The 15,437-nt window shown below is 34.9% G+C and overlaps 1 protein-coding gene across 1 annotated transcript in view; it reads left to right on the top strand.

Annotated features, from left to right (window-relative positions):
* Positions 1–15,437, top strand: part of PSMD14 (proteasome 26S subunit, non-ATPase 14) — a 46,341-nt gene that overhangs the window by 17,088 nt on the left and 13,816 nt on the right. Inside the window, exons 5-8 of the mRNA XM_062498261.1 lie at positions 5,135–5,206; positions 5,532–5,651; positions 6,723–6,793; positions 7,766–7,916. Coding sequence (XP_062354245.1) covers positions 5,135–5,206; positions 5,532–5,651; positions 6,723–6,793; positions 7,766–7,916 — 414 coding nt within the window. The remainder of the gene's footprint in view (positions 1–5,134; positions 5,207–5,531; positions 5,652–6,722; positions 6,794–7,765; positions 7,917–15,437) is intronic.

Here is a 15,437-nt window from a genome sequence, read left to right as displayed (position 1 = left end):
TAATATGTTGTTTGGTGCATTAAGGCTGAGATGTGCATTGCAGCACTTAAGTTCACTGCCTTTGGATTTTTATTACAGTTGCCCCTGCAAAACTGAGTTTCTTTGAAACAGCTATGATGTATTTCAAAATCATCTTTTGTGTTATTAGCATGAAACCAGAGCAGTATTTAAAATCCATTTAAAGAATGGAAAATGTATCCATTTGTGAAATATTTCTCAGTTCCTTGTGTAATTAATCAAGTCCACTTTCTATGCCTATTTGAATAAATCTAAAATAGTACAAATAAAGAGCAGTGCTCTAAAATGACACTTTAGTTCACATTTAATAATAAAACTGGCTAAATAATTTATATCGGTTCACACTAAGAGAAAGGTGAAGTAATATACCTAAAAGTGTTAACAAATTTGCTAAAAGGCCTGAGTAGGTAACACTTCGAGGCGTTAGTTTTTATCCTGTAAGAATGGCAAATGCCTTTAACACTTCATCAGCAAGGGCTACCCAAGTTAAGGACTGCTTTTTATATTGGATCATCTCTAACTATTTGAGACAAAAATAGTAACATGCATAATTAATATTGCAATGTAATTTTCTGTCCATAATTTGCATGTCATTCTTTTTCCATTACAAGTTGTACTAAAATATATATATATATATATTTGAGTTATGGTAACTTAATTTTATCAATTATTATTGAACTTGGAATTCTGCCATTCTAAACATAAACAATCCTAAAGCTTGGTTGGGTTTTATGAGGTGACCATCAGGCAGCTCATTTCAGTGACTGGAAACATAGAGTTGATTCAGAAAAAAGCATCAATTTTTCAGTAACACACAACTATTTTTTACAGCAGTTCTTTAATAATTACTGTATCCAGCTTATACATGCATCGTTGGGAAACAGAATGTTCAGTATTCCTTGCAGTTTCCAAATCTAATTTTTCTCCAGTTCTCCAAGAAATAATCCAGGAAAGCTGTAGGTACACGATATTTGCTGTTTTGCAGTGGGATGGACAGTCTGTGCAATGACAGAGCTGTTCTTTGGATACGATAATGTAACCAAAAATACCAGCAGCTCTTTTGCATTGCAGACACAAACACTTTCTTGTCTGGGTTCCTGATACCAGTTAATTTAATTTGGTGCTCTGCTTTGTAAGGATGGTGCTTCTTTGTTAAAGTTGGCAGGCAGTGAAGTTTATGAACAGTGGTAATAGCACATGCTGTGGAGGGTCAGTGAAAAATATTTGCCTCCATGTAGAGATCAGCTAATAAAATCTTTCTTCTTCTTTGCTTGATGAAAGAAATTCATAAACTTTTGTGAAAGACTACTAGAAACAGGCCAAAGAGAGCTCAAAACATGTAACTCGTAGCTGGCTCCCACATACTGTGTAACTAACACGCAGAAGCTGGGGCTGTCACTCCAGGGCTGTGTTAGATTATCAGCCATTTGTGGAAAAGGAGGTGATCAGTGATGGAAGAAATTGGTTCCAGTTTCCAAATGTGTCTGTTTTCAGATCACCTAAAGTCAAGTAAACTACTTGGGAGACCCAAGTTCCATTTGGCTTTATATATTAAATCTTCAAAGATTTTATGTTAAGAATTTGAGAAACTTTGGTTTAGACTATGTGTGCTTATAGTATTTTATGTGGCAGTTTGTCTTTGGTAGAAAAATAATGTGAAACTTTACCTATGGATCATTTCCTCCTAATTCCTGAATTTCAGTACTCTTTTGAGCAGTTCATTGTAATTGATATTCAAAACAAAGAAAGGAGTATTAACATGAAAATTAATACGCATAATTGGTACGGTGCAACGGAGACTTTACTAGTCTAGCTAGTAATTATAATCTATAAGAAGAGCTGAACAGATGGAAAGGAGATAGTGAGGTCACACAAAGAGGCATCAATGACCAAGGAAATACTTGGTATGTGCTGTCTATTTATAAGATGACTGAGAATTAACAAACCTGCCTTGTGTACTACCATTAGCTAATTTTTACGAGTTCAGGTAAATTGTTTGAACTGCATGGTAAGAGTGGAAACTCATGTTCGATATTTTTGCTCTGTCTTGCATGTACTTAAAATGAAGTGGTGAAGTATGCAGTTGATACTTCCTAATCCTTAATGTAGTAATTCTTACATACATATTTAAACACGTTTAGTATGTAAAATCCTTCACAGTGAATACTTTGGCTTTAAAAAAAAATAGCAAAAGTTAAGCAAGGTGGTTTACACCAATGAAGAATTCCTTGATGAATTAGCAGGATTTCCCTGTGCTGAAAATAAATTGCTGACTATGGGTGCTGGCAACAGGAATTCAACATAAGTTTTGAAAAAAACCCTATTTTATCTCATAGAATCCCTAAAGATTTGATGAAGTATCATATTAAGTGTCTCCTCTTCTGCACCATCATCAAGGTAAATGAGCATTTGGATCCAAGGAATATAAGAAATCATAAGGAAATATTAGGAATACCCTGCTTTAGTTCCTACCTTCATTTAAGCCAAAGGTGATTCATTTGCCTTGTTACAGAACAAAATGTATAAATGTTTGTCTTTGTTTCCTCCCTGTAAGTGGTGAATCTACTGACTGATCCTAAAATGAGAAAGGCTTTTGAAGAATAAGTTTTTATAAGTTGAGGGCACAGGCATCCATATAGAGGACAGAGCTATGATTAATGCCTCAGCTGCAGGACAGGTGTCAGTGTGGTTTTAACAGACGCTAGAAATTCCACAGAGGACAGCTCATCCAAGAGCCATAGTCCACAGAGTGAGCTTCACTTCAAGCTCCTGATTTTTGATAAGCTAATGTCAGTCAAACAGCAAGATTAGCCTTCCAGAAATCATGGAACTATTTGTGCTAATCTGGGGGAGATTTTTATTACACTATTCTTTATTTTAAAAATTACTGAATGGTGTAATGGGATGGTTGCTTTCAGTGGAATGTTATACAAAATCTGGAACAAATGTAGAATGCATTTGGTGATCACAGCATGGGTATCATGGTTCTCCCTAAAGCGCAAGGTTTTATTTTTCATTCAGACCTTCTCTGGTCTAGAATTGGTGGAAAACAGAGAGAGCATTATGTATGAAAAAAAGGGTTGTGTTAACAAACTAGTAAGTTACTTTTAAAATTAAAACTCAACATACCTGGGCTTTTTTCTTTGCTTTGATTAAGTGAAAACATGAGTCTGTGCTTTCCAAATTCTAAATAAATAGACTTAAAGCAGGAGAGATGCAGTTTAAAAAGTAAACGGACATGTTTATGGAAAAAAAACCATGGGAACAGCATTTAAAAAATGATTGGGCATTTGAAACTTTGCGAGTCAAACAATTTAATTGCAGAAAATTTGGGATAAGTAATGCAGGTGCTCTGCCCATCTGGTTTGGGAAATGTTCTGAAGAACTGCTTGTAAAGTTTTTCAGTATGAGTGATAGAGGAGCACTTTTTCACTGGAGCATCTCACTGCTGGGCTAGGGCTAGGCCAGGGAAATACTTGATGAAGGGGTGAGGTTTATGAAAAATGGACCTTTGGTGAGAATACTATGGAAGGTGAAAAGCAGGGAAACCTGCTGGAAAATTGCTGATGAACATGCCAAAGTGGCAGAAGGACCAGGAGTGAGAAGTAAGAAGTAAGGAAGGGCAAATATTGAGAAATGATGGTCAGCAGTATCCAAGTTGGAAATAGAGATTTGAAGCTCTTAGGAAGTGTGTATGGTTGACAGATCCATGTATATGTGTGAGTTTCAAAATACAAAGATTGGATTCATAATATAAAGATTGGATTTAAAACTCATAGATTCATTGGCATTGGGGGGGGAAAGCCCACAGCTGAATTTTCTTACTGTCTTTAAAGCTTTATTCTGGACTGATGTTTTCTGTGTGTGCGAAAATCAAAGTATGCAGAAAGGCTAATTCCTGTCCAAATGTAATGTCTTGATTACTTAAGTATGCAGTTTTATCCTCAGGAGGTAATGCTTGTGTTGATTGCTGTGTCTTATTTGATGTCATATGTGTGCAGTTTGTGTTGAATTTTTTCACTTAAAGTGAAAAATAAAGAATTTATTCAACACTTTTCCCCCCACATTTTGCTTATAACTATGCAATTCTAAGTCTATAAAGTGTTTGTATAAAGGCATCATTTTTCCTCTTTTAGCTTGATGTGGAGTATCTCTTTTTACCCCCATAGTTGTTTTATTGCACTTCTAAGTTTACATCACTTCATGCAGAAGTAAGCTGTGTCTTTTCAGTGGAAATTTGGTAATAAAGTAATGAATGTGCTGTTAATTGGCTGTAATGAGGTACACTGATAGGGAATTCTGTATATAACAGCAATATTTCTCTTGTTCCTCCAGAAAGGGACATTTAAACTGCTGCCTCCTGTGTTTTTCAATTTCAACAGTACACAAAACCTGTTTCAACCAATCATTCACACCTGGGACAGTTGTGCTAATTTTTGAATAACTACTCATAAGGCAAAGAGCAAAGTATTTTGTTCACAGCTTTTCCACCTAGGGATCAGAGGTCCATTTTTTCTCTCACTGTACCAGTGTATCTGCAAAGTACTCCCATAGCCTTTATCTGCAAGTCCTCTTTAGCTGAAAGCTGATGAAGCAAAGGGAAATTGCTGTTTGTGTTGGTGCCAGTTAATCATGCTAGCCCAGCAGCATTTACATTCACACCACTGTAAGAAACACATAGTTAATTGGAGAACTGGCCATATTTTACAGCTGACGAAGATTAGAATTGCAGCAAGGCTGACTAATGGAAACTTATCTGACTCTTAGCCTGAATGGCTTGTAACAGGTTTGTATCCAGTGTAACCCTTGCCTGCTTTATATTTGACTGGCTCTGATGAGATTGCTCTTTAGACTGTGTTGTTTGGGGTGGGGGGCGACAGGATGGTGACTGGGTGACCTATTACAGAATAATGTTAGCGATAGAAGGTGCTGTAAAGAAGGGTTTGGGGATTGGGTGTGTGATTTTTGTTTTGTTTGTAACAGCTACATCTAACCCATGAAGTCACAATTGCATATGCATTTTTCTGTAAGTTTTGTAACATGCAAAGCAAAAGAAAATATTTAGAAGCTGCAGAATAACAATAATGGTGAAAATAATTGTTTATTGTTTTTATAGGGGCCTCCAACAGATGCTCCTGCGGTTGATACAGCGGAACAGGTTTATATCTCTTCCCTTGCACTGCTAAAAGTAAGTGTTCTGTGTACATACTATATCTGAATATAATGCTGGAGTTGGAGCACCTGGCAGCAGTCCACAGTTAATGGACTCAGGTTTCCTGAGTGCTGGCCAGACTTATTTTAAAAATAAATCAATACTGATTGGAACCCTCAGATACTTATTTTAATTAGTTATCTTTTGTTGGCTTTGTTTTTATTATTTTATAGTTTGTTACATTTTCCAAAAGTGCTACAAGTTGCAAATTAGCTAGATATCAACAAAGGCTGAAAAACCTACCTCAAACCCAACTTGAAGCTTCTGTTAAACATATGGTGTCATTTGGTCTTAATTCCAGATGTTGAAGCATGGTCGTGCTGGTGTCCCTATGGAAGTTATGGGTCTGATGCTTGGGGAATTTGTTGATGATTATACTGTGAGAGTGATTGATGTTTTTGCAATGCCACAGTCTGGAACGGTGAGTTCTTCACATTGATAATTTTATTTGCTTGTTTTTTTTTTTTTCCTTAGGGTAATTTTTTTTAAATCTTTTTGTGCTTTATCTCATTGAAGCAGTCTGAAGGTATAAGCTGTGAATTTTAATACAAATAAGTCTAATGGTTAAAGGGTTTCAGTAAAAAAAAATGTAGTCAAAACTTCTTATTTAGCAGAGGCTAGTACTTAAGTGTGTATATCAATATACGTAGATATTATGTCCTTTTCTATGTATACATATAGTGGTAGAACATTACTTATAAGACTTACAGATTGTTAACTTTCAGAATTCATACTATGAGCCAGCAGGAAGATGGAAAATGTAAAAGGTTTGATTAGAAGTGTATCATGCCCTTAAATGTGATGGTGCTATATACTTCGGACTTGCTTTTTGACTGATCTTAGTTGCATGTCTCTTAAATGATACTTCTGTGATTTGAAAAAAAAAAGGTATTTAAATTTTGAGTAACAATATCCATTTTATTAACAGATTAAAGAGACGAAGAGTCAAGGGGCATCATAGGAATTTATGATGCTTTATTTTGTGTAACTAGAATGAAATGTTCTTAAAACAAGCATGGGATGATTTCTTTGTAACTCAGAGCTGCACTCCATGACATATTCAAATTCTTTTGTCCTGAGTTTATTCTAAACATGTGTGTAATACAAAAATCTGCAAAAAGACAATATATTATATTTGTCTTGAATAAAACACATAGAGCTGAACTTGGGACAAACAACAGGCCACTGTTTGCAAACCAAACAGAGGAGAAAAAGGTGAATTCCTATGCCTATTTAATCATGTTTACTCGTAGTAAAGATTGCTTAAATGGCAATTCAGAATAATCATTTAGCATTTTAAAAATCACATTGAAATACATTTCTAAAAATTATATTTTGCGTTTAAGGGTGTTCTGTCATGTTATACTAAAGTATTCAGGTTGCCTTTTTAAACAGATGCTTATGAATATTTTTGTTTGTGTGAAGTTACAAGTTAAAAGATAATATTGCTTCATGCACAGCTACTATGATTTTTGTCTGTCTTTTAAATCAGGGTGTCAGTGTGGAGGCAGTTGATCCCGTATTTCAAGCAAAAATGTTGGATATGCTGAAACAGACGGGAAGGTAAGTCACTGTAAAGAGGGCTGACAGTAACAAGTACTCCCTCCACGGTTTGTAGAGAAACGGCTGGCTTTCTGCAAAACTAGTGATCTCAGGGCCATTAATAATGTTTAAATATAAATAATTGCCCCAGAAATTAGGTGAGTAGCATAGCCTGTAATTCAGTCCCCCTCATGCATTTCAATTGTCAGGAGATTGTCACTCCTGTTAAACCTACAGCTTTGATTATCATCCAGAAAGATTACAATGCTGCTCAGTTTAGCATAGGCGATTGCTACGCAGCATCTGCTTAAAAGATTGATTTTTTTTTTTAATTTAACCATTTAAAGAAAACTTTTAACATTGAAGTTATAGGTTATTCATGAGCAATTTTAATGAAAAAAGGGAAAATAATTTTTCAAAAGATCCTAGTATTTAAACAAATTTTTATTTCATTCCTGCCTCTCAACAGTTGTCGTCTGCTTGCTCAAATTCTTTTACTGTGGGAAAAACTTCAAAATTAATGTTAGCAAAAGGCTCAGCAGCTGAACAGAACAGTGTAAATTGCTTTTTGACTGAGTTCCTAGTTCTACTGCTGGTTTAATTGATATTTAATCCTTTCCCACCATTGGTTCCCGTTGTCCATGTCTGAAATGGACTTTCTGCCGTGAAAATTCAACCTTCGATGCCAAGGAGTTAGAGAGTAGATATTTACTCAAGTGCTGAAAGGGTAAAAACTGGTTCAGGGAAGGTGTGGTAACAGAGTGAAAAACTGAAAGCATGATCTACCACTGCTAATGTGTATACCTTAATGATAGCCCTCTTTTGTCACATTTATTCATGTCCATGTTTTCACCATACTGTGGTGAGTAATTTAAATGTTACTAATGGTGTTTTTTTCGCAGCTCATCCTTATTCATACCCTGATATGTTCCTATTTCTTCTTGTGATAAGTGTTTATATTTTTAAAAATCTCAAATGTCCTCTTTGTTTCAGACCCGAGATGGTAGTTGGTTGGTATCATAGTCATCCTGGCTTTGGCTGTTGGTTGTCTGGTGTAGATATCAATACTCAGCAGAGCTTTGAAGCCTTATCAGAAAGAGCTGTTGCTGTGGTGGTGGATCCCATTCAGAGTGTAAAAGGAAAGGTATAGTAGGCTTGCTTTTTATTTTTAAGGTACTTCACTAAGATTTAATACAGAATCACTGTAAGTATGTGTAAGTACTTGATTTTTGGAGGCACATACTGTATTTTAAAAAAATCAAACAACAACCAATATCTCATTGTAAATGAATAGTTCACTTCCAGTTTGTTCTGCATCTTGCATATGTAGTCCTTAAACAGGGTGGACGTCTTTGATATTGTGTCAGTACACATAACCAGTCATAATCCTCTCTTAATATTTTGCTATTCAGGTGTCACTCAACAGGTTTACAACTAGTAATCCAAGCATACATTGTTTTACATATTACATTTTAGCTACAAAATCTTTAGATCAATTACTAACAGATTGGAATAGGTTCAGCCCCTTAACATGGGTACTAAGAATGCACTGATTTGCAGGCGTTGTGTATGATAATTTTTATTAAAACTTCAATTCCAAATGTTTTGGGCAATAAAACTTTGCAGAGAAGTTGATATCAAGCATTTGAATTTTTGAGAAGTGTGCAGATAAATTATTAAGTAGGTTAAATTATGAAAAGAGATTAACTTGCAAAGCATATTGGGTTGTAGTTGTCCTTTGTTGAAATCTCTTTTGTTCTTGTTTAGTTCTCTTTTTATTTCTTTCTAGCCCCATATGCCATTTTCCTATTTCCTGCCTCATGACAGCAGGGAGCAGCTCTATTATCACCTTCACAGAGCTGTCTGCAAATGTGAGAGGCAATTCGATTTTGCTCAACCACAGGGAGAGTGGATTAGAAAAACTACAGAACGTACAGAAATTGGCTAGGTGGTTTACTGTTTTAAAATACTGCTGAGGTGTTTTGTTTGAGCATGCACTCCCATTGTATTGTAGAATAATTATTGAAATGCGTCATGGTATATATATGGATGATATTAATGTAAATTTATAAATATTTTAAAAATGCTCATCTTCTATAAAACTGTAGTATCGTATTTCCTGTGTGGCAGATCTTATTAAAGAGACCAAACACTATGGGTTCTCTTAATTTCATAGCAGAATGTTCTGAAACTACAGTTGCATTTTCAGTTGGATTGTTTTTTTTTTTTTTCAGTTCTGAATTTTACAGCAAATACATTTATGTAATAAGCAATTGAAAAATTATTAGCTTCTGGTTGTTTGGAAGGTGTTAGACATCTGTATAAATTTTATTCCTTTTAAAATTGCTTAATGAGTAGAAGAAAATACAGGTGCTCTTGGGGGGAGGGAAAGATGAAGTAGAACATTTAATTATTCCTAACTTATTTTTCCTAGAACTTCTGTTTTCCCACTCCAGTAGAAATATTGAAATAGGATTCTTTTTGTTTTGTCAAAATATAGTTATCAAGACTATTACTAGTAATTAATCTAGACCTCACTAGCTATTAAATCCATTAAGAAGAAAAGCTTCCCAATAAGTCACACTGCTGTTATAGCACACTTGCTCACTACATGCTTATTTTTAAAATAATTTTATTGCCACTGTTGTTTGACATAGATGTCTGTCTTTGAGATCTTTGCGATCTTCGATAAAGTAATCTTTGGCATATTTATTTTGAATGTGAATAAATTTTTGTCCATCTAAGCATTTCTCAGTTACAGCTGCTCTTATGGCATTGCTGCCAGTACTTAAGATTACTGGAAGTCTTGTAATGTTTGTTTTTCATACACATTTTTAGCTGCTACAGTCAGATTAAATTATGTTCTCAGGTTTCACGTTAAAAAAATTTACATCTGTCATGTTTCTGGCAAGTGCATCTTTTAAAGCTTAGAAATAAAAAGAATCTCCCAAATTATGAATACTACTTGTAATTAACTTCTTGATTTGGAAGATGTGGAATGTGTTTGAGTTTTATGATCCTGTTTGGCAAGATCACTTAGAGTAAAAAGTGTTTGGATTTTAGACGAACTGAGAGAATAACAGATATATTGGAGTTCAAGGGGGTTTCTTAGGTCAGGTTTCAGTGCTTCATGTGCCTGGCTAACTTACCATGGCAGCCAGAGCCTCTTCGTGTGCTGCAGAGCTCGAGCTGAGCCTATTTCAGGAAAGTATCTGCATTTGCCAGCACCAGCAAATGAAGAACCACTTGCAGAGGTAATTTTTGCAGTGTAGTAACCACGATAGTGGTGGGCTTTAGCTATGTGAGTCCAATATCATTGCTCATTATACCTTATACTAGCAGGACTTCTGGCAAAAAGAAAATAGTGAACATGTGGCATAGAAGATTTTAATATGGCATGTTTTGTCTGAGATTAGATGTATTTAAAAGCAAAGCCCAAAATAACACATTAGCTAATTTTAAAGCTGCCTCAGGGCAGGTCCATGCCCATATAAATTGCCATAGTTTATGGTCAGTGAAGCAGTCATGGTTGTGCTAGTGAAGAATAACTGGGGCAGAGGTTATTTTCATGTGTCAGGAAGTTGCATTGAATTCTGATGAGGAACCTCAAGTTCACCCTGACTATCTAAGACATTAAAAAGCAGTTTGCCCTGTTACTGTAGAAAATGAAAACTTGTTCTTTGTTAGCTGTCTTGTCTCCGTACATGTTTCCTACATAGAACAGGGATGTATGATTGCAGTTTAAAAATAAGAACACCTGTAATTCTCATCAGTTAAAAAATATAAACCAGTCATTTTATATCTTAAAGCTAATGAGCAAAAATAAAAAGTCATATAAAATCCTTATATAAAAATAAACCCCTCATATAGATCTGTGGATAAAATACCAACTGCTTTAATGACCATTTTAGGACTGGGATATTTTTGCATTAATAAAGCAGGACACATGAAGGACAAGTAATTCCAAATAGTTTTCTTACTACTCTACATACATATGCTTGCACACGAAGTATGTTTTTTCATGACTGTGTGCCATATTTTGCAATATTTAGGCTAAGAGGGCTCTAGCTGCCTGTAAAATAAACTCACAGCAGAGCAGTGAGTTTTAACTGAAGGTCAGCAGTCTCAGAACACAGGAAAAGCTTTGTTTTGACTTTTTTTTTTTAGCTTGACTTCTTTGAATGAAATCAAAGTAAACATGCTGAAATATGGCCAGTGGGGCAACCTGGGTAGCTGGTTTTTTTCATTTTATACTTACTAATAAACTTATATCCCCTCCAGTTTTCCAATCTCTGCAATGGAAGCTGTAATACATATTTAGAATATTCCACAGAAGCAGTACTTTCATTAAAGATCTGGAATAAAGCTAAATATTGACATTTCATATTTATTTCCAACATACACTTTGAAATGTCTGTACAGAGAACCATAAACCTTTGCCAAATGTTAAAAATAAATGTGTTTTTTTGGACCTTAACTTAGCAGCTGTTCATCACCTCTTAAGGAAAATATAACTACACTAAACCCACTGTAACATAGTATGTTTAAAAGCATTAACTTACTGCATTACACTTACTGTGTTGTTAATAAAAAAAAGTGGTGTTTTCTTTTATGAAGTGTTTTAACATTTGAATCTTTACTATAACAAAGTCACCAGTTAAAATTATTTGTTCTTCTGAGAGAGTTAACTGGTTTCCCTTGATTAAAAATTGCTTGCATAAGGGTCGATAAAATACCCAAAATTATCCAAATTTGTACATCTGAGAAGCTTGTTGGCAGTTGTGGTGTTTAGCAGGATCGGTAGCAAAACCCCTCTCTCATACAACAAACTTTCATTTCTGTTAGGCTATAGTTTTTCCTAGCAAGGCACTGTCAGAAGTATTTGTAGGAAGACCTGTTGGTTTATGGCAAATTTTTTTAAAGTTGTTTGCTGAGGAAAATAGTTGTCTTTGCAATAACTATTTTATAAATTCTGTTTCAGTCACCTCAGACAGATAAAAACAAATATACTATGTATCTTAATCTTGTGCTTAAACCAGATCCTGCCACAATCATAAGAGGATTTTGCTGTGGTACTCTATCCTTATCTTAAACTCATTCAGATGGTAAAAGAAAATAAATACATACGTTTGGGTAGCCTGGTAAATCAAAGTAATTCTAGTTGAGAATGTTCTCTGTAGATCATCTAGCCAAACTTCGTGCTGAGCAAAGTTTCAACATTAAGTTCAGATCAGCTCACTTAGTGTTTTGTCCACTTGAGTCTTGAGATTCAACAGCTTCATGGCAATTCCTGTTCCATTTTTTTTTTTCTTGCAGTTGTTTTTTTTCCCTTTGTATGCATATGGTCAGCAGCTCCTCTTTTCAGTTTATTACCACTGTCTCCTGCCACATGCATCACTGAAGAACCTTGTTCTGTGGTCCAAGCAGCCTCTTCTGGAATTGGAACATTTTTTACTTCAAAGAGTCACAATGTAGTCTGAAACCATTTTGTGCATGCAGTTTCTTTACATTGGTAGTTGTAAATGGCTTTTTTTTTGTTCAGCTTGTGAGATCTTTAGAATTTTATTCTAAAGAGAGTAAAAAATGTGATGAACTTCATAATTTGATATTATCGTAATTTTTGAAGTATGAAAAAAATTACTCTTATCATACTTGAGGGAGAGAAAGGTACATGCTGGTTTTATCCTCCTTATACAAATGAAGACCCTGAGAAGAGCTGGAGGACTTGTTTTAGCAACGTCTTTCCCCTTTTTTGTCCACTGGTACTTGTAAATCTAAGTGATACCTGTGTGTAATTAGTGATGTATATGAGCATTATGGGTTTGTAAGAGTAATAGATGGTCAGAGTAATAGATGGTCATTTTGTTGAGTGCTGACCATAAAAATGGTGATTTGCAGGTCGTGATTTGCAAGTAGTTTTGATCTCTTTCACTACTTTTATGTACCAGTTTAGATTAAATGGCCTGTGCATTACCCTGTTTCAGATTGGTGAGTTCTGTTCTTGTGCTGCAAATCTTCCCAGTTTATCAAGACAAATATATGTGTGAATGGTTTAATAATTTGGTAATTACATGTTAGTCTAAAACACTGAAACCAATAGCAAACAGCAATTTAACAATTAATTTCCTGAATATTGGAATTGCTATCTAGCATCAAGATTTCTTCCAGCTGAGCATGTTTTACACCAGTTTTTTGATAGATTGCATGGTTTTAAACCTCCACTCTTTTATGAAAGTGCTATTATTTTCCTTTGAACTAGTCTTTTTCCATTCTTTGTTTGAATTAACCACGTGATTTAAAGAGACTTTGTTTTTTAAGAAGGCACAAAAAGACCAATCCTTTTTGTGGAGATTTATGGAGGTACCAGTGTAATGCCTGAAATTTAAAATAGCCCACTAAGAGTTAAGTCTGTGAGAAGTGTAAGAAGATTTGAGACACCTAACAAGACATTTTTAATATACCCAACTGCTCCTCCCCACTTCATGTGCTTGTCTTGATCTTTGCATTAGTAGGTCTTCCCTAGACACAAGTGAATTCAACAGTCTCTAGGGTACAGTTAAAAATAAGTAACACAGTTGGAATTAGTAATTAAAAGCAATTAACAAAATTCTAAATAGTAAATTGACTGCATTGTCACCATTTTGGTGACGTATCTATTTATTACAAATTATTACACAGATAGCATTTAGAAAAAAATGTATTTTAAAACATGATGCCTACAATTTTGTCAGAAACTTCTATACCTGGAACAACTTCCATTGTTAGAACTAGATTTGTTAATACTTTTCTGTTGTAACTGGAAAAATTCTAAAATGGGTAATGTAACTTTGCAGTATGTAATTTTGATTGATCTGTCAAGAGTACATTTCTGAACATTATGCACAGTGTATAGTACCTTTGGGTACTCTCACAGTACTATGCTATTTCTTGCCATTGTCTGGACAGAAACATTGTGGTTTGATTTAGGCATGAACCAAGTTTCAGTAGGAGCCTGGTTTGGAGAGTAAGGAAGTTGTGTGTTTGTGCTGGGTGTGATCACTGTTGATTCAGTAGAGATTGATGTTCTTTTGCCTGGAGAATCATATTTGTAGATGAATTGTGTCTGCATCACAGTGTGGGCTATTTGGCGTTTTCAGTTCAGGCTGTGTAAACCTAGGCATGAACTACATTGTTTTATTACTGCCAGTGCATCACTGTTTTGTCACATTTTCTAGAGTGGCTGTACGTACCCAGTTTAACATATTTTGCATATTTTACCTCCTATTTTTAATGGAGTGTTGAAATTGTTAGTAGCAATCCTAATGTTCGAAAAGTTGTTATGTCATGACCTTTGGACTTCTGATTTAATTAAGAAATGTATGTTTGCCTACTAAACCATTTACATAGGTTACTTGAGTTCATGCCCTTCCCTAAAACAGAAAGTTCCAAGACTTTGTTGGAAAGTATTAAATGTTTAATTTCCTTTTGCTGTGGTGGATGTAGAATAGTCCATTTATCTTCATTAAGGCATATAGCTTTAAAACTTGTGGCTCAGCTACATGGGAGTTATGGATGCATGCCCTCACTTGTCAAGATAAATGTATTATGCTGTAGTTCTCTTCCCCTTCCAATATGGATATTGAAGTTGTACTGCAGATTTGACCACAAGTAAATAATTCTCCAAGGATAGAGAAGGAAAATGCACGTACTCCTAGGAATATGTTTTCCAGAGCTAAAATTGACATTTTATAAATAATTTCCATGTTGCAAACTTCAAACTCACAATCACAGCAATTCAGTGATATGCATTTGGCATGAGTCAGTTTCAGTTCTTAGTGCTTTTCATTGGAAATGGCATAAAAAGTATGATTTCTTTGAATTTTTTATGTTGTGGGCTTGCAGGGGACAGAAGATGTTCTTCACTTGTAGTTGTCTAACAGTGCATGGCAGCATAAATAACGAAACGGTCATAAACCTGAGCTGCACTTCTCTGGTCACATGTTCCATTTCATTTTTAAAGAATCCAGAAACAAACTAAGCAGTTGATAACAGGTCAGTTGCAGGTGATAAAAGAGATTTTAGATGGGACATTACTTCTTTTTCCACACCTGGCATAACCACGCTCTATCCTTTGCAGTTGTCTTTAAGCACTGGTATGTTTGTTCATAAACATACAGCATAAACAATATATCGCTGTTTGAATTCCAAGGACACAATGCATTTTTAAAGACAGTCACCATATGCCATAGATTCTTCACTGGAAAAATATTGATGTTAGATTTTTTTTTTAATTTAAACAATAAAGGCTGACTTATGCCTAACTGAAGTTTACCACTAAAATATAGTGGGACTTGAAAAACAGAACTATTTCATTCAATATTGTTCAGAAATTTAATGTTGGAGGGATTTAAGAATCAAGTGTGTAAAGTAGTCCTGATTTATTTTTTTTAATACCCCACAAAGTTATAAAGACTGTTTTAGAAAAACCAATAATATTCGGTTATTACCAGTGTCTGATAGTAAGAATCTAAAGAATGCTAGCATTCACACTGTCAGGATAAGCTAAAAGAAGTCTACCCTAGACTTCTTAAATACCCTGTATTTTAATCAAGCCATTATTTTTAATAACTGTGTGGAGACTGTAAGAGGCCAGATTTTTGTCTAGCTAGCAGTTGAGTGTTCATCT

This window comes from Cinclus cinclus, chromosome 9 (genome assembly GCF_963662255.1).
Source record: "Cinclus cinclus chromosome 9, bCinCin1.1, whole genome shotgun sequence".
NCBI lineage: Eukaryota > Metazoa > Chordata > Aves > Passeriformes > Cinclidae > Cinclus > Cinclus cinclus.
This window is presented reverse-complemented; position numbering and strand designations above follow the sequence as displayed.